Source organism: Bubalus kerabau, chromosome 14 (assembly GCF_029407905.1).
Source record: "Bubalus kerabau isolate K-KA32 ecotype Philippines breed swamp buffalo chromosome 14, PCC_UOA_SB_1v2, whole genome shotgun sequence".
Taxonomy (NCBI): Eukaryota; Metazoa; Chordata; class Mammalia; order Artiodactyla; family Bovidae; genus Bubalus; species Bubalus kerabau.
Genome location: NC_073637.1, coordinates 38,533,587 through 38,553,708, shown reverse-complemented (window position 1 = coordinate 38,553,708; position 20,122 = coordinate 38,533,587). Strand labels below are relative to the sequence as shown.

The 20,122-nt window shown below is 40.3% G+C and overlaps 1 protein-coding gene across 2 annotated transcripts in view; it reads right to left on the bottom strand.

Moving 5' to 3' along the window:
• The window catches only part of TERF1 (telomeric repeat binding factor 1), a 43,605-nt gene that overhangs the window by 21,639 nt on the left and 1,844 nt on the right, over nucleotides 1–20,122 (bottom strand). For both annotated transcript variants that reach the window (XM_055546261.1, XM_055546262.1), the window contains exons 2-4: nucleotides 14,405–14,500; nucleotides 7,351–7,472; nucleotides 2,573–2,659 (exon numbers count right to left, since the gene is read on the bottom strand). In XM_055546261.1, coding sequence (XP_055402236.1) covers nucleotides 2,573–2,659; nucleotides 7,351–7,472; nucleotides 14,405–14,500 — 305 coding nt within the window. The remainder of the gene's footprint in view (nucleotides 1–2,572; nucleotides 2,660–7,350; nucleotides 7,473–14,404; nucleotides 14,501–20,122) is intronic.

Genomic DNA, 20,122 nt, shown 5'->3' with positions numbered 1-20,122 from the left:
TTCATCTTTCCTTCCAGCCTGTGTAAGTATTTAGGCTATTTTCTATTTCCACAATTCTATTAAACATTTTTTTACATGTCTTCTTGTGAACAGTACAAATTTTTCTTAGTTCTTTCAATGCTGATTGCGTAATTAAGCTATAAAGCTTAAAAAAAAATTTTACTTCTCAAGCTCTATCTCAGAGCAATTTTCACAGTTGGGCCTTAATTTTTTTTTGGTTTTTATTTTTTAAGTAAAACTTCATGACTTTAAAAGCATATAGTGAAAGTAAGAACAGTTACTCTAGGGTATTTACCTAGAAGTGGAATTGCTGGAATGCATGCTTATCGATTTTGCTAAAATACTCTCTGAAGCTTAAGTACCAATTTATAGTCCTGAGAGGAAGGTATAGCAGTGCTATAATTTCTCCACATTTTGAGCCAACTGTTGGTGTTCTAAGACATTTTAATCATTGCCACTCTGAGGTATAGAAAATGTTATTTCAAAATATTACTTGGTGCGCGCATGGTGGGTGTTTTAAGTCGCTACAGCTGCATCTGACTGTTTGCAACTCTGTGGACTGTAGCCCACCAGGCTCCTCTGTCTATGGGATTCTCCAGGCAAGAACACTGTAGTGGGTTGCCATGCCCTGCTCCAGCGGATTTTCCCGACCCAGGGACAGAACTGTGTCTCCTGCGGCTCCTGCATTTCAGGTGGATTCTTTACTGCTAAGCCACTAGGCAGCCCATATTACTTGGTACTGCCCTGATAACAAGTATTAGTGAGGTTAGCATTTTCTCTTTATGTTTACTGGCCATAAAATTTCCTCTTCTGTGAAGTACAAGCAGAGTGGAGTTTTTAGTCACCTCTCAGTGTTAAGGCAAAAAAGTTAGGGCAAGGAACCCAATTAACATCAGGTTTTCAGCTGAAATCTCTGGAGGAGTACACCCTAGGAACAGGGGCAAATTAGAGATAGAATGAGCCTTACTAAAAGCTCTGTTTCTCAATGAATTAAAGTGATTCCCCTCTCCCCCATACCAGTATGTGAAAATGTACTCAGCTTCATTAATCATCAAAGAAACAGAAATTAAAACCCAATAAGGTAGCACTATCTCACTGCTAGAATGACTAAATACTTGCCAGAGTGACTAAAATGAAAACCACAGACACTGTCTGTGAAGCAACTGGAACGCTTTCACACTGCTGAAAGAACTGATATTGCTACTTTGGAAGACTGTTTCACCTTATCTACTAAAACTGAATATGTGCATATATTTATAACCTAACAAATCTATTCCTAAGTATTATCCAGTAGAAACACATATACTTGTTGTACAAAAGACATGTAGAGGAATCTAACAGCCAAAACCTGGAAATAACTCATATGTCCATCAACAATACAATGGATAAACTGTAGTATATTCCTACAATGGAGCAATGAGAATAAACAAACAATTGTTACAAGCAATGCTGTGGATCTTTCTGACCAACGGAAACTTGCTATATGATTATATTACATAAAGTTCAGAAATAAGTAAAGCTAATCTTGGATGTTACATGTTAGGAGAGTGGTTACCCTTGAGAAGGTGGGAAGGACAGTGACTAGAGAGTGCTGGTGATGTTCTATTTCTTGATCTAAGAGGTCATCACACAAAGTGTGCTGCTTTTGTGAAACTACATCTACTTATGCTATATGCATTCTACTAAAGGTATGCCATTATTCAATTAAAAGTTTACTAAAAACTGTATAAAACTATCTTTACTTCTTTGATAAGCTTAATTGACTCCCACACCACTTTGTTTTTAATACTTAAAAATTAACTTCTATTGACCTTAATATTACACATACACAGAAAGACTAGTGATCACCTAAGAAACCATTAGAAAAACAGGCAAGTTACAATGCATTCTTCCATACCTGTGCTGCTCAATATGGCAGCCACTAGTCATGGAGTCCTTGAAATGTGTGAGCCCTGAATTTAGACTTAAGTGTAAAAACCACCTCGGATTTCAAAGACTTCGTATAGCTGTTGCTCACGGCCCCAGAACTCCCCTCTGATACCAAAATCCAAGGATGCTCATGTCTTCTATAAAATGGTGCAGTATTCGCATATACCCTACACACATCCTTCTGTAAACTTTAAATATATCTAGATAATCTATAAAACCTAACACAATGTAAATGCTAGGTAAATAGTTACCAGAGTGTGGCAAATTCAAGTTTTTCTTTTTGAAACATTTTGGAATTTTCCCCCCAAATATTTTTCATCTGCAGTTGGTTGAATCCCTAGATATGGAAACCAGGATTCAGAGGGCCGACTGTCCAAAAAAGGGAGTGCAAAATATCTCACCAATGCGTTTTCACATGGATTGCTAAAAAAAATTAGCTTTACTTGTTTCTTCTTACTTTTTTAATGTGGCCACTAGAAAATTTAAAAATCACATCCATCACTGGCATTACATTTCTATTGAACTACACTTTTCTTTTAAACTATACTGTTTAAAAGAGAAAGCATTTCTTTTCCCTCCCAATGTTTTTTCAATTTTTCTTATTCCATATAAACAGCTCTAAAATCCTAACGTAAATAATTACCATGTAAGAATTTGGGTCACCAAATACTCTTTCAAAGACTTCTTCTGCTTCCTTAAAATTGCCATTTTCCATGCAAACGGCTATAGCCTAAAAATCAGAATGACAAATACATATCTTAGATTGCTTTTTAAAATATCTAATTGCTGTTTAATATTAAAATAACTCAGGTAAGGTCTAAACTACTTCATCTAAAATATTCTTACACAGTTTAACAATTCTGATTTGATAAATGATATATAATAGCTTTTCAAAGATGAAATAACTGTGGTCCAAAAAGACATGAAAATTTTTGACTGGCCTCTTCTATTTAATTATTAATAAATTCAGAGCTACATTATATATATTGAGGACTCACCAAAATAATAATTTTAAACAAAAGGGAAATAAGACAGGAGGCAGATGGATGGTATTTGAGATGATTAGGAGAGAGAGATATATATAGGTATATAAAATTTGCCATTTAGGAGCCTAGGAAAATCACTAATAGAAACCTAGGAAGCCAGATGCTTTTGAATAAGCATTTTATAAATAGGCCTTTTTTATTTCCCCCAATTGATTAAAAAAAGAAACAAAACTATTTCGTATTTGGGTAAAGTCAGCAAAAACAAGACCAAGAGCTGACTGTGGCTCAGATCATGAACTCATTATTGCAAAATTCAGACTTAAACTGAAGAAGGTAGGGAAAACCACTAGACCATTCAGGTATGACCTAAATCAAATCCCTTACGATTATACAGTGGAAGTGACAAATAGATTCAAGTGGATTATATCTGATAAATGGAGTGCCTGAAGAACTATGAACAGAGGTTCATGCAACTGTACAGGAGGCCAAAACCATCCCCAAGAAAAAGAAATGCAAAAAGGCAAAATGGTTGTCTGAGGAGGCCTTACATATAGCTGAGAAAAGAGAAGCAAAGGCAAAGAAGAAAAGGAAAGATATACTCATTTGAACGCAGGGTTCCAAAGAATAGCAAAGAGAGATAAGAAAGCCTTCCTACGTGATCAATGCAAAGAAATAAAGGAAAACAACAGAATGGGAAAGACTAGAGATCTCTTCAAGAAAATTAGAGATACCAAGGGAACATTTCATGCAAAGATGGGCTCAATAAAGAAATAGTACGGACCTAACAGAAGCAGAAGATATTAAGAAGAGGTAGAAAGGAAACTCAGAAGGACTATACAAAAAAGATCTTCATGACCCAGATAACCATGATGGTGTGATCACTTACCTAGAGCCAGACATCCTGGAATGTGAAGTCAAGTGGGCCTTAGGAAGCATCACTATGAACAAAGGCAGTGGAGGTGATGAAATTCCAGCTGAGCTATTTCAAATCCTAAAAGATGATGCTGTGAAAGTGCTGCACTCCATATGGCAGTGAATTTGGAAAACTCAGCAGTGGCCGAAAGACTGGAAAAGGTCAGTTTTCATTCCAATCCCAAAGAAAGGCAATGCCAAAGAATGCTCAAACTATCACACAATTTGCATTCATCTCACACACTAGCAAAATAACGCTCAAAATTCTCCAAGCTAGGCTTCAACAGTACATGAACCGTGAACTTCCAGATATTCAAGCTGGTTTCAGAAAAGGCAGAGGAACCAGAGATCAAATTGCCAACATTGGCTAGATCATAGAAAAAGCAAGAGAATTCCAGAAAAATGTCTACTCCTGTTATATTGACTGCTTCTGAGAAAGCCTTTGACTGTGTGGATCACAACAAACTGGAAAATTCTTCAAGAGATGGGAATACCAGACCACCTGACCTGCCTCCAGAGAAATCTGTATGCAGGTCAAGAAGCAACAGTTAGATCTGGACATGGAACAAGGGACTGGTTCCAAATTGGGAAAGGGGTATGACAAGGGTGTATATTGTCACCCTGCTTATTTAACTTATATGCAGAGTACATCATGAGAAATGTTGGGTTGGATGAAGCACAAGCTGGAATCCAGGTTGCTGGGAAAAATATCAATACCTCAGATGCAGACAACACCACCCTTATGGCAGAAAGCAAAGAGGAACTAAAGAGCCTCTTTAGTTGAAAGTGATGAAAGTGAAAGAGGAAAGTGAAAAAGCTGGCTTGAACTCAACATTCAAAAAACTAAAACCACGGCATCTGGTCCCATCACTTCAAGGCAAACAGATGGGGAAACAACGGAAACAGTGACAGACTTTATTTTTGGGGGCTCCAAAATCACTGTAGATGGTGATTGCAGCCATGAAATTAAAAGATGCTTGCTCCTTGGAAGAAAAGCTATGACCAACCTAGACAGCATATTAAAAAGCAAAGATGTTACTTTGCCAACAAAGATCTGTCTAGTCAAAGCTATTGTTTTTCCAGTCGTTATGTATAGATGTGAGAGGTGGATCATCAAGAAAGCTGAGGCCAAAGAATTGATGCTTTTAAACTGCGGTGTTGGAGAAGACTCTTGAGAGTCCCTTGGACACAAGATCAAATCAGTACATCCTAAAGGAAATCAATCCTGAATATTCATTGGAAGGACTGATGCTCAAGCTGAAGCTCCAGTACTTTGGCCATCTGATGAGAAGAACTGACTCATTTGAAAACACCCTGATGCTCGGAACGACTGAAGGAAGGAGGAGAAGGGGACAAAAGAGGATGAGATGGTTGGATGGCATCACCGACTCGATGGACATGAGTTTAAGCAAGCTCCGGGAGTTGGTGATGGACAGGGAAGCCCAGCATGCTGCAGTCCATGGGGTTGCAGAGTTGGACATGACTGAGCAACAGAACTGAACTGATAGCCAATTAACAAACAATGTTGTGATAGTTTCAGGTGAATAGCAAAGAGACTCAGCCATACTTACATGTATTCATTCTCCCCCAACACCCCTCCCATCCAGGCTGCCACATAACATTGAGCAGAGTTCCATCTGTTATACAGCAGCACCTTGGTGGTTATCCATTTTAAACATAGCAGTGCATAAACCGGCCTTTTTGATATCATATGTGGTTATAGGACCACCACTACCATCTGGATAGGCTTGTAAATTTGGGCAAACCTCTTGGGGTCTTGGTTTCTTAAAATGGGGAAAATTATAGTACCTATTTCATAGGGTAGTTGTGAAAATTAAAGAGTTACATATGAAAGTACTTATAAAGACAGCTGAGCGCCTAAGAATTGATGCTTTTCAACTGTGGTGTTGGAGAATACTCTTCAGAGTCTCTTAGACTGCAAGGAGCTCAAACCAGTCTATCCTAAAGGAAATCAGCCCTGAATATTCATTGGAAGGACTGACGCTAAAGCTGAAACTCCAATACTTTGGCCACCTGATGCAAAGAACTGACTCATGTGAAAAGACCCTGACACTGGGAAAGACTGATGGCAGGAGGAGAAGGTGACTGCAGGAGGGGAAAGGGACGACATAGGATGAGATGGTTGGATGGCATCACCGACTCGGACATGAGTTTGAGCATGCTCTGGGAGTCGGTGACGGACAGGGAAGCCTGCGGGCTGCAGTCCATGGGGTCAAGAAAAGCGAATGAACTGACTGACTGATGAAAGTACTTAGAACAATATCTTCAAATAGTAAGCAATATATTATTACATGTTTGCTATGTATTTCATGGTAACCTGCTCAACTTTATACTAGCATATTTAACAAAGGCTGCTTCCCCTAGACCTCCAAAAGTTTGGGATAATGATAGATCGCTTTGGCCTGAGTTGAAATTCTTAAAAGCAGCAGTCATGTTTTTGCCCATTTTCTTCAGGCTTAATTAATTCTACTTGACAGTCACCACACAATCAATGGTTAATTCTTGAGAATGTGGGACACCACCTGGATTTTAGTTTAATTGTGAAAATCTTGAGAACGTGCTCTGCCTGTAAGCAAAACATATTTTCCCTTCTGTCTTTGGATGACTTTCTTTAGTTTCTCACTCTTCAAAAGGCTACTTGTAAAATTCTCTATATCTATACAGTTAACATTTTACATTCTCTCTTTTTAATTTTACATTCTCTTAATCACAAAAATCCATTTCATTTTCTATCATTTGATAACCTTGAGTGGGAGAGCACAAACCACTGGTGTTTTAAGTTTCAGATCAGATCAGATCAGATCAGTCACTCAGTCGTGTCCAACTCTTTGCGACCCCATGAATCGCAGCATGCCAGGCCTCCCTGTCCATCACCAACTCCCAGAGTTCACTCAGACTCACGTCCATCGAGTCAGTGATGCCATCCAGCCATCTCATCCTCTGTCATCCCCTTCTCCTCCTGCCCCCAATCCCTCCCAGCATCAGAGTCTTTTCCAATGAGTCAACTCTTTGCATGAGGTGGCCAAAGTACTGGAGTTTCAGCTTTAGCATCATTCCCTCCAAAGAAATCCCAGGGCTGATCTCCTTCAGAATGGACTGGTTAGTGATCTTTAAATAGATCTGATGGACTGTAGCCCGCCAGCCTCCTCTGACCATGGAATTTTCCAGGTAAGAACACTGGAATGGGATACTATTTCCTACTCCAGGGGATCTTTCCAACCCAGGGATCAAACCCATGTCTCTTGCATCTCCTGCACTGGCAGGTGGATTCTTTACCACTCATGCCACCTGGAAAGCCCTTGTTTTCCAAAGTGGGGGCAATATGCACTTAGGTAACAAACATTAACTCCAGTTCTTAGAGCTCATGTCAAATTTCTAAAGAGAATAATTATGTTGAATTTTACTGAAGGTTCATTGTCCAACAGTAGCTCTTAGTTTCTTTAAATGTCATGCTTTTATTTTCTAGGAAAATAATAATTATAAACATAAAGAATACTCATACCTGAATTTTAATTAAATTCTCTATTTCTTCATGAAGCTTGTCATGTTCCTTTTCAATTGAAGCCCAAATCATCAGGGCTGATTCCAAGGGTGTAATTCTTTCATCACTTTCAAACTGTGCATCTTTTAAACCAAAATAAAAACAAGTACCTTAGAAAACTATGAAGAACTTAACTTTGTTAATTTTTTATAAATTACTTTCTTTAAATATTGGCTGATTGTATTCTATTTGCCAGGCACTGCTCTTATATATGCTTGTTTAGGAAAGATTTTTCAAATTAATTTCCTCATTAAAATCAACTTAAAATAGAAAATGCTAGACGAGTTCATAAAACATTTGAAGCTTTTCTCTGCTAAAATATTTAAGGACTAGTTCTTGGTGGTCCAGTAGTTGAGAATCTGCCTTCCACTGCAGGGGACTCAGGTTTGATCCCTGGTTTAGCACCTGGGATTCCATGCGTTGTGGGGCAGCTAAGCCCACACACCACAGGTATTGGGCCTGCACTGAAACTAGAGAAAGCCCACACACCGCAACGAGAAGCCCGTACGCCACAACAAAGACCCAGAGCAGCCAGTATGTATACGTGCATTTAAGAGCCGAAAGAAACACTTTACATAAGGTATCACAGTAACAGAGTTCTTAAATGGTTTTTAAGTCTAAGTGCAGTGTAACAAACCTCAAATAGAAATCTGATCTTAGCATATACTAATTGAAATCCTTATTATATATTTTGTGGATATTTGAAACAGGCATTCAGGTTATCTCTCTACCAACATTCTTCCAATTATCAAGGCTTAAAAATCTAAGGAGTCATTGTTTTACTCCTCTTTCTCATCACCGTATCTGTTGCAATATATTATACAGTAGTTTTAAAAACTTCAGAGTTTATTCCAGACTCTATCATTTATCATCTTTGGGGTGCTGAAAAGCTATTTCACCTCTCTAAGTCTCAGTTTTCTCACCTATAAAATGCCACAATTGTAAATACTATGTGAATATTTAATGAGATAATATTTGTACTGCTGTTAAACTTTCTTAAAACAGAATTTTGATCAGGTTATCCTCATGAAACACTCACGGTGGCTGATAACTACTTAACAAATTACACACACACTTATCGTTTCGAAATTCAGAACCTTCACCATGTATGTCTTACATGTCTTGCACCCCTAATCGCTCATCTATTCACTCAGTATATATTACAGCTCATTTCAATACTCATCTTTCCTAAGAAGTCTTTCCTGATTGACATTATCCAACCATTCTTGCTAATCTACCTTCCTTCTTATAAATGTGACATACAGAAAAATTGTATGTATGTTAGATCTTAACTTAAAAGACTTTACAGTGTAGAAAAACAAGTACTGTATATTAACACATATATATACAATCTACAACAATGGTACTGATGAACCTATCTGCAGGGCAGGAATAGAGACTCAGACATAGAGATATGGACACAGCAGGGGAAGGAGAGGGTGGGACAAACTGAGAGCAGCACTGAAATATACACAGTGCCATGTGTAAAACAGACAGCTAATGAGAAGTTGCTATACAGTGCAGAGAGCTCAGTCTGGTGCTGTGTGACAACCTAGAGGGGTGGGATAGGGTGCGAGGTGGGAGGGGAGGTCCAAGAGGGAGGAGACTTGTATCCCTATGGCTGATTCACATTGTTGCAAGGCAGAAACCAATACAACATTGTAAAGCAATTAGGCCTCAATTAGAAATCAATAAATCAAAAAGAAAAATGATAAAAAAAACTTTACAGTGTAGACTTTCACTTTCAGGTAGGATGCATGAAAGTGAATGCACCAGGGCAACACTCTCACCATCACCAGAAAAAAAAATGGGGACAAACTGCAAAATCATGTTGTTGAAGACAGGAGACAGCTGTGCAAGCTCTGAGAACCAGGTGGAATACTAGAAAGAGACTCCTTCTCAGGTGAGCAGATGATTCACAGCTCTTTTCCTCCCTGGGCTACTTTGCTGAAAGGGCTGAAGATCCAGTGTGCTCTAGGCAGGGAGGCTTTATTGGGGATAAGAGAAAGAAGAGCTTCTTGTGGTTTCCTTGGGGCTAGCATGGTGGACTGGAAACTAGAGGAACTGAAAACACATGGCTAGCATTTCCCCACAAAGCTTTTGCTGAGTTCTGGGGCAGTGCAGGAAGCTGGGGTGGAAAAGTATGGAAAACTTCCAGTTGCACAGATCTTAAGATGAAGTCCCATGAGAGGGTGGAGCCTGCCATAAACAAAGCCTGTCCCCTTTAAGACATTTGCCATATTTTAAAACCAGGTGGAGCAGGAGACTACAAAGTTAATAAGGCAGCCACTGCTGCTGCTGCTGCTGCTAAGTCACTTCAGTCATGCCCGACTCTATGAGACCCCATAGACGGCAGCCCACCAGGCTCCCCCGTCCCTCCAGGCAAGAACACTGGAGTGGGTTGCCATTTCCTTCTCCAATGCATGAAAGTGAAGAGTGAAAGTGAAGTCACTCAATCGTGTCCGACTCTTAGCGACCCCATGGACTGCAGCCTACCAGGCTCCTCCATCCATGGGATTTTCCAAGCAAGAGTACTGGAGTGGGGTGCCATCGCCTTCTCCGAAGGCAGCCACTAGCTATATGTAATTACTGGACAGTTAAAGCATTGCTGATCCAAATTGAGATGTACTTTGACTATGAAATACAAACCAGATTTCAAAGACGTACTGCAAAAAAATAAAGTAAAGGTGGTAAAATATCTCGTTTTATATCAATCATATGTTGACATATATTTTAGAAATACTGGATTAAATAAGACATTGCTAAAATTCTACCTATTTCTACTTTACTTAATATAGCTATTAGAAAAGTTTTGATTATATATGAGGCATACTTTGGGCTTCCCAGGCGGCACTAGTGGTAAAAGAACCTGCCTGCCAATGCAGGAGATATAAGAGACTCCGGTTCGACCCCAAGGTGGGAAAGAACCCTTGGAGAAGGGCATGGCAACCCACTCAGTATTCTTACTAGGAGAATCCCATGGACAGAGGAACCTGGCAGGCTACAGTTCATAGGGTCGCAAAGAGTCAGACATGACTGAGTCAACCTAGCTTGCATGCACATGGCCTACTTTATATTTCTATTAGGCAGTGCTGCTATACAGCAACCACTAAAAAAATAAGCAGAAGGGTTATATATAGCTGAAAATCCAATATAAATTAAAATGAAATTTTAAATGCTGCCTGACTTATTTGAAATATATTGATTCTTGTTCACTAACCCCGGCCTATTATATCTAAGATGTGCTCTGGGGAACTTCAAGATTAAACCATGGAGTCATACACAAAATAGGAAATTTTTTGACCCTTTTTTGATATCTTAAAGATATCAGTTGTTTGGACTATGGTAACTTTGTGGTGACTCTTACTACCATCACACATTACTAGCAACTATATTTGTAACCTCTTGTTGAGCCTGATTTCAACACTTATTCAATAAGGGAATATGACTTAAACTATAGTATCTCTTTCTCTTGTCCTCATAGTTTATTTTAGATTATACTGGCCAAGCCTGGCTCAGTTTATCAGTAATGGCTAATATTTACAGCATAGTCATTTAAAGGACCTTCTGACGCTACACAAGCCAGAGTTGGATTAGTGAGAGTCCTGAGAGTGGTACTAACAGGCTGGGATTTCCTGTAACACAACATGTTCATAAGTAAACAGCTTCATGTAATACTGTCTACCACTAGAGACTGTTGGGAAAGCCTTTTGTAAATTGCAAACCCCAATATAAATATGCAATTATCTGCATCAGAAGGTCCTTTAAATGACCATGCTGTAAATATTAGCCATTAGCGATAAATCGAACCAGGCTTGGTCATTACAGTCCAAAATAATCTATGAAGACAAAGGAAAGAGATACTATAGCTTAAATCATATTACCTTATTAAAGTGCTTAAGTCAAAATCAAATGCTCAGTCGTGTCCGACTCTTTGCAACCCCATGGGCTGTAGCCTACCAGGCTCCTCTGTCCATGGGATTTTCCAGGCAATAGTCCTGGAGTGGATTGCCATTTCCTTCTCCAGGGGTTCTTCCCAACCCAGGGATCGAACCCAGGTTTCCCGCATTGTGGACAGACGATTTACCATCTGAGCCACCAGGGAAGTCCAAAATCAAATAAGAGGCTTCAAATATGCTTGTTGCCAATAATGACAGTAGTAAGAGATGCTACAAAGTTACCAAAGTCTAACTGAGTGATTGGAGAAGGCAATGGCACCCCACTCCAGTACTCTTGACTGGAAAATCCCATGGACAGGGGAGCCTGGTTGGCTGCAGTCCATGGGGTCACTACGAGTCGGACACGACTGAGCGACTTCCCTTTCACTTTTCACTTTCATGCATTGGAGAAGGAAATGGCAACCCTCTCCAGTGTTCTTGCCTGGAGAATCCCAGGGACGGGGGAGCCTGGTGGGCTTCCGTCTATGTGGTCGCACAGAGTCGGACACGACTGAAGTGACTTAGCAGCAGCAGCAGCAACTGAGTGATTATGCACTTAACTTCTTATTGCAAAATTCAGACTTAAATTGAAGAAGGTAGGGAAAACCACTAGACCATTCAGGTACGACCTAAATCAAATCCCTTATGATTATACAGTGGAAGTGACAAATAGATTCAAGTGGATTATATCTGATAAATGGAGTGCCTGAAGAACTATGAACAGAGGTTCATGCAACTGTACAGGAGGCAGTGATCAAAACCATCCCCAAGAAAAAGAAATGCAAAAAGGCAAAATGGTTGTCTGAGGAAGCCTTACAAATAGCTGAGAAAAGAAGAGAAGTGAAAGGCAAAGAAGAAAAGGAAAGATATACCCATTTGAACACAGGGTTCCAAAGAATAGCAAAGAGAGATAAGAAAGCCTTCCTACATGATCAATGCAAAGAAATAGAGGAAAACAACAGAATGGGAAAGACTAGAGATCTCTTCAAGAAAAATTAGAGATACCAAGGGAACATTTCATGCAAAGATGGGCACAATTAAAGATAGAAACAGTACGGACCTAACAGAAGCAGAAGATATTAAGAGGTGACAAGAATACACAGAAGAACTATACAAAGAAGACCTTCATGACCCAGATAACCATGATGGTGTGATCACTCACCTAGAGCCAGACATCCTGGAATGTGAAGTCAAGTGGGCCTTGGGAAGCATCACTACAAACAAAGGCAGTGGAGGTGATGGAATTCCAGCTGAGCTATTTCAAGTCCTAAAAGATGATGCTGTGAAAGTGCTGCACTCAATATGGCAGTGAATTTGGAAAACTCAGCAGTGGCCAAAAGACTGGAAAAGGTCAGTTTTCATTCCAATCCCAAAGAAAGGCAATGCCAAAGAATGCTCAAACTATCGCACAATTGTACTCATCTCACTCGCTAGCAAAGTGATGCTCAAAATTCTCCAAGCTAGGCTTCAACAGTACGTGAACCATGAACTTCCAGATGTTCAAGCTGGATTTAGAATAGGCAGAGGAACCAGAGATCAAATTGCCAACACCAGTTGGATCATCGAAAAAGCAAGAGAGTTCAGAAAAACATCTACTTCTGCTTTATGGACTACACCCAAGCCTTTGACTGTGTGATCACAACTGTGGAAAATTCTGAAAGAGATGGGAATACCAGACAACCTGACCTGCCTTCTGAAAAACTGTATGCAGGTCAAGAAGCAACAGTTAGAACTGGACATGGAAGAACAGACTGGTTCCAAGTAGGAAAAGGAGTACGTCAAGGCTGTATATTGTCACTCTGCTTATTTAACTTATATGCAGAGTACATCATGAGAAAGGCTGGGCTGGATGAAGCACAAGCTGGAATCAAGATTTCTGGGAGAAATATCAATAACCTCAGATATGCAGATGACACCACCCTTATGGCAGACAGCAAAGAACTAAAGAGCCTCTTGTCCATCTAGTCAAAACTATGGTTTTTCCAGTAGTCATGTATGGACGTGAGTTGGACTATAAAGAAAGCTGAGCACCAAAGAATTGATGCTTTTGAACTGTGGTGTTGGAGAAGACTCTTGAGAGTCCCTTGGACACAAGGAGATTAAACCAGTCCATCCTAAAGGAAATCAACCCTGAATATTCATTGGAAGGACTGATGCTGAAGCTGAAAAACTCCAATACTTTGGCTACCTGATTGGGAAGAACTGACTCACTGGAAAAGGCCCTGATGTTGAAAGATTGAAGGAAAAGGAGGAGAAGGGGAAGACAAAGGATGAGATGGTTGGATGGCATCACCAACTCAATGGACATGAGTTTGAGCAAGCTCTGGGAGTTGGCAATGGACAGGGAAGCCTGGTCTGCTGCTATCCATGGGGTTGCAAAGAGTCAGACACGACTGAGTGACTGAACTGAAATGAACTGAATGTTATCTTTAAAACAGAGTATATGGAGCATGGTTTCCTACCAGCAGCATCAGAATCATCTGGGAACTTATTGGAAATGTAATTCATCCTACCAAATCAGAAATTCATGATGGGGAAGGAGATACATCATTCTGTTTCTTAACAAGTTCACTAATTATTCTGAAGTAAGCAAAAATTTGAGAATCATTGCTCCAAAAAGATAGGGATATTTCCTTTACTAGCTTTAAATATGCTTGTGTATAGATGTACAGGCCAAATACAAGTGGGCAAACTCAAAAAAAACCCGATAGCTCCCATCTCTTTCTGGAGAAGGCAATGGCAACCCACTGCCAGTACTCTTGTCTGGAAAATCCCATGGATGGAGGAGCCTGGTAGGCCGGCAGTCCATGGGGTCGCTAAGAGTCAGACACGACTGAGTGACTTCACTTTCACTTTTCACTTTCACGCATTGGAGAAGGCAACGGCAACCCACTCCAGTGTTCTTGCCTGGAGAATCCCAGGGACAGAGAAGCCTGGTGGGCTGCCGTCTATGGGGTCGCACAGAGTCGGACACAACTGAAGCAACTCAGCAGCAGCAGCAGCAGCATCTCTTTCTTATCATCACACCTTCAGACATAGACTGAAATATGTTCCATATAAGATAAAAACATACTTACCAAGGGTTTTTCCAGCTTCAATTCTTGTCAAAAATTGACATACGTATATAGTTCTCAGTTGATAAGCTGTTAGACTGGACAGTCCATGAATAATAGCTGAAAGTGAATAAAGTAAATTTTATTAAAACATTAAAACAAAACTCCAAACTTGGCCCTGCATTACCTCTTTGTGGTTTGCTGAGCAATAAGTTAACAAACGTCACCCAAAGATTATCATAAATTTAGAACTGTATGCTTTATTCACAATATTTAAGAAATCAGAACAAAAGTGAGTAACAATGAACACTTTACCTTCAAAATAAAACTGATGTTTCATACACAGAATAATAAATCTTTAAAACTACGTACTTTCACAGGTACCATTCTGTACTAATGAAAAGGGAGATTTAGATCCAAACTGTAAAATATGTCAAATCATTAGATGGAAACTTATTTTCTACCTTAAGATGCCTAACATAACAGGAAATATATTATTACTCTCAAGGTTTCAGTTGAATGGGAGTCTCTTTAGTTTACAAAACTTTATATTAAAACATGTGTTTATATTAACCTCCCCAATATGTGAACACCCACCCAGTGTTATGCTAGGTAATGAGTACATACAATGATGAGTAAACCATAATCCTGGTTTTCAGTGAGTTTACTATGTACAATGAAAGACAAAGATTAAATTAACTAGTCCTGCAGCTGCTAAGCAGATGAAACAAATATTTATTTTCATTGATTTCCTCAATTTTAATATGCCATAGCCTTACGCTATACTGGAGATTATCTGTACCAAATATAGTCATAAAACAACAGGATTCAAAAAGAGAACAAAACTTATATAAAATTTAACACAGCTTATTCAATATTTACAGAATATCTACTGTTGGCCAATGGTAGGGACTCATGACTGAACGATAGACAGCCCCCTAGGAAGGTTTTAGTCTGAAAAGACACAAATTAAACAAAAATGTAGGCAGGTGACTAATTAAAATTTTAATGTCATAAAGGGTAAGTATGGTATAGGAGCAAAACAGAAGAAAAGCCCAATCTATTCTAGAGAAGAATTGCTCTTTGTACCTATTAGGCATAAAACAAAACAATGAAAATCTACTCAAGTTGAAGCCAGCTATCTGTTTTTTCCATACCTGTAACCAAATACTACTGACAGAAAGACACCAGAGGATCTAATGGCCAACAACAGTAACAACTATATTTAAGCAATTACTAAAATACCAGGCATCTACTTTAAGCCCTGAGCAGTGGTTTTCAACTGGGGGTGTTGTGACTCTGTCCCCTAAGGGACATTTCGCAATGTCCAGAGACATTTCTGATTGTCACATTGAGACATTCTGATTGAGTGGGAGGGGGCTGCTACTGCACCTACCGGTTGAGGTCGGGGATCCTACAACACACCAGTGACCTTCACCCTGTCCCCTCTTCACCCTCAAGCACACACAGAATAAAGAATTATGTGGTACAAAATGTCAACATGCTGAGCTGGAGAAACCTTGCTTTATAAATACCAGTTCATCTGCTTCTCTGAACAGCTCTGTGAGGTAGACGCCATTATCACTACCATTTTATAGATGTGGAAACTGGTGAAACAGGTGAAGTCCCTGCTTCAAGGCTTGTGATGATAAATAAGCAGAGCCAGGAATCAAACTCAGACAATTTACAAGGATTCCCTGGTGGTCCAGTGGTTAGGACTCTGAGCTTCCACTGCAAGGGGCACAAATTCCACCCCCGGTCAGGGAATCAGGGAACTAAGATCCCACAAGCCGTGCAGCCAAAAACACAGACCTACACACTCACAAAAACAAACAAATAACCACAGACAACTAACGGTGGAGCCCAAGCTCTTAATCACAATCCTACACTGCCTCCCACGATGGAGACAGGTTAGGAGTATCAGCCTGGAAAAGGCATTATCTGACACAAGTGAGGTGGGAGAACAATTCTGAATTTGAATGAAAAAGCTAAGAATTTTCTAGTAAGCATCTAGAGTTGCATATGTTTACATTCTTGAAAAGTGTAGTAAATATAATTCTATAAGAGATAAAATGGAGTCCTGTCAGTCAAAAATGGCATACAGAGACAATGTTAAGTTCACAGTTTGTGTATCTGTCATTGATTCAGCAATGCAACTTGGAAAAGAGTTTACTCTTTCTGGATTTTGGTGCCTTTGAGAGTTGGACTGTGAAGAAAGCTGAGCGCCGAAGAATTGATGCTTTTGAACTGTGGTGTTGGAGAAGACTCTTGAGAGTCCCTTGGACTGCAAGGAGATCCAACCAGTCCATTCTGAAGGAGATCAGCCCTGGGATTTCTTTGGAAGGAATGATGCTAAAGCTGAAACTCCAGTACTTTGGCCACCTCAGGCGAAGAGTTGACTCATTGGAAAAGACTCTGATGCTGGGCTGGATTGGGGGCAGGAGGAGAAGGGGACGACAGAGGATGAGATGGCTGGGTGGCATCACTGACTGGATAGACGTGAGTCTGAGTGAACTCCAGGAGTTGGTGATGGACAGGGAGGCCTGGCGTGCTGCGATTCATGGGGTTGCAAAGAGTCGGACACGACTTAACGACTGAACTGAACTGAACCTTAAAATAATGGAGGTGACCTAGATTATTCCTTGGGTCTTGGGTGAGAACCTTAAAAGGTCTTTGTTTTTTGTTTAAATGACTTTTTTTTTTTTTTAGAATGGTTTTAAATTTACAGAATGTTGGGAAGATAATAGAGTGGTGCATGCAAGGTTGCTTCAGTCTTGTGCAACTCTTTGTGCACCATGGATTGTAGTCCACCAGGCTCCTCTGTCCATGAGCTTCTCCAGACAAGAATACTGGAGTGGGTTGCCATGTCCTCCTCCAGGGGATCTTCCCGCCCAGGGATCAAACCCGTGTCTCTTACATCTCCTGCACTGGCAGATGGGTTCTTTACCACTAGTGCCACGTGGGAAGCCCCAAGATAGTAGAGAGGTCCCATATAATACTCTCCATCCAGTTTACCCTGTTATTAGCATCTTACATTAGCATTGTTACATTAATTAACCAATATCGATACATTATTATCTAAAGTCCACCTTTACTCAGATTTCTTTAGTTTTTACTTAATATCCTTTTTCTGCTGCAGGTTCCCATCCAGGGTTCAGTTCAGTTCAGTCACTGAGTTGTGTCCAGCTCTTTGCGACCACATGGACTACAGCACGCCTGGCCTCCCTGTCTGTTACCAACTCCTGGAGTTTACTCAAACTCATGCCCATTGAGTCAGTGATGCCATCCAACCATCTCATCATCTGTCGTCCCCTTCTCCTCCCACCTTCAATCTTTCCCAGAATCAGGGTTTTTTCAAATGAGTCAGTTCTTCACATCAGGTGGTCAAAGTATTGGAGTTTCAGCTTCACCATCAGTCATTCCAATGAATATTCAGGACTGATTTCCTTTAGGATGGACTGGTTGGATCTCCTTGTGTCCAAGAGACTCTCAAGAGTCTTCTCCAACACCACAGTTCAAAAGCATCAATTCTTCGGCACTCAGCTTTCTTCACAGTCCAACTCTCACATCCATACATAACTACTCATACCATAGCTTTGACTAGACGGACCTTTGTTGGCAAAGTAATGTCTCTGCTTTTTAATATGCTGTCTAGGCTGGTCATAGCTTTTCTTCCAAGGAGCAAGCATCGTTTAACTTCATGGCTGCAGTCACCATCTGCAATGATTTTGGAGCCCCCCCAAAATAAAGTCTCTCACTGTTTTCATTGTTTCCCCATCTATTTGCCATGAAGTGATGGGACCAGATGCCATGATCTTAGTTTTCTGGATGTTGAATTTTGAGCCAACTTTTTTACTCTCCTCTTTCACTTTCATCAAGAGGCTCTTTAGGTCTTCTTCGCTTTGTGCCATAAGGGTGGTGTCATCTGCATATCTTTATTGATACTTCTCCCGGCAATCTTGACTCCAGCTTGTGCTTCATCCAGTCCAGCATTTCTCATGGTGTACTCTGCATATAAGTTAAATAAGCAGGGTGACAATATACCACCTTGATGTATTCCTTTCCTGATTTGGAACCAGTCTGTTGTTCCATGTCTGGTTCTAACTGTTGCTTCCTGACCTGCATACAGGTTTCTCAGGAGGCAGGTCAGGTGGTCTGGTGTTCCCACCTCTTTCAGAATTTTCCAGTTTGTTGAGATCCACACTGTCAAAGAGCACCACGTTACATTTAGTCATCATGTCACTTTGGGCATCTCCTGGTTATAACAGTTTCTCAGTCTTTCCTTGGTTTTGATGACCTTGGGGGTTTTGAGGTATTTTGTAAACTGAATCTATTAGGATTTGTCTGATATTTTTCTCATGACTAGACTAGGGTTATGGGGTTTGGAGAGAAAGATCACAGCGGCAAAGTACCACTTTCATCACATTATATCAAGTGCACACGCTACCAACTATCACTGTGGATGCTGACCTTGAGTACCTGGGTGAGGCAGTATTTGTCAGTTTTCTCTACTTTCTTCCCCTTTCTATACTGTGCTCTATACAGCCCACATTTTAGGAGTGCGGACTTACACTCCACCTCCTTGAGAACAGAGTAGAAACATGAATTACCTGGAATTCTTCTGCATTGGACATCTGTCTCTTCTCCCACTTGTATATTTATCCCAGCATTTATTTACATCAGTGTGGACTTTATGGATGTTTTAAAATAATTTGGGTTATAATCCAAAACTCCAGTTGACTCTTTCACAATGAGGGGGTTAGAGACACTGACCCTCCAAGCAGTTGAAAATTCCATCCTCTGAATGCACGGTTTAACCAACCAGATTGTGTAGTAGTGCAGTATTTACTACTGAGAAAAAAAAAAAACCGGCTTGTAACCAGACAGGTGCAATTCAAATCTGTGTTGTTTAAGGGTCAACCGTATTTTCATTTTCTTGCTTATGTCTGCCAGGGCTATTGGGAACTCTTGCAGTTGGCTCCTATGCCCCTTTGTGCTCCCATAACTGTGGAGCTTTGTTTCTTTGGGGGTTTTGTTTTGCTTTTAGTACTGCCCTACTTTTTGTCACAAGATGCTCCAGGTTCAAGTTGTATATTTCCTGTCCCTGTCCTGGAATCAGGCCATTTCTATGGAAAATGGTATTGGAAACCAATACCTGAATGCACTGGAAGGACTGATGTTGAAGCTGAAGCTCCAAAACTTTGGCCAACTGATGAGAAGAACTGACTCACTGGAAAAGACTCTGATGCTGGGAAAGATTGAAGGCAGGAGAAGGGGATGAAAGAGGATGAGATGGTTGGATGGCATCCTGACTCAATGCACATGAGTGAGCAAACTCCAGAAGACAGTGAAGGACAGGGGAGCCTGGTGTGCTGCAAAGAGTCGGACACCACTGAGCAACTAAACTGAACTGAACCCTGTCTCTAGTGTTATCTGTGACATAGGGGAAAGGTTGTTGGATTGGAAGATAAGGCAGGTGTCTGGACCAACCCTCTTAACCTATCAATGCTTTAGGTTGTTTAGATCACTCCTCCATAAACTGAGATTTTACTCACCTCACTCATGGGATAACTGTGAGGCTAAAATGTGTCAACATGGTTTTCTGAAATATTTAATTTTCTATTAAATTCTATCTTGGGGTTGCGGTCCGCTGCAATAAGCTGAGAGCCAACTCCAATAAATACTAATACCAGAGTATCTTTCAGTTATCATTCAAAAAGCCAGCTAGCCTTCTGTAGGCAT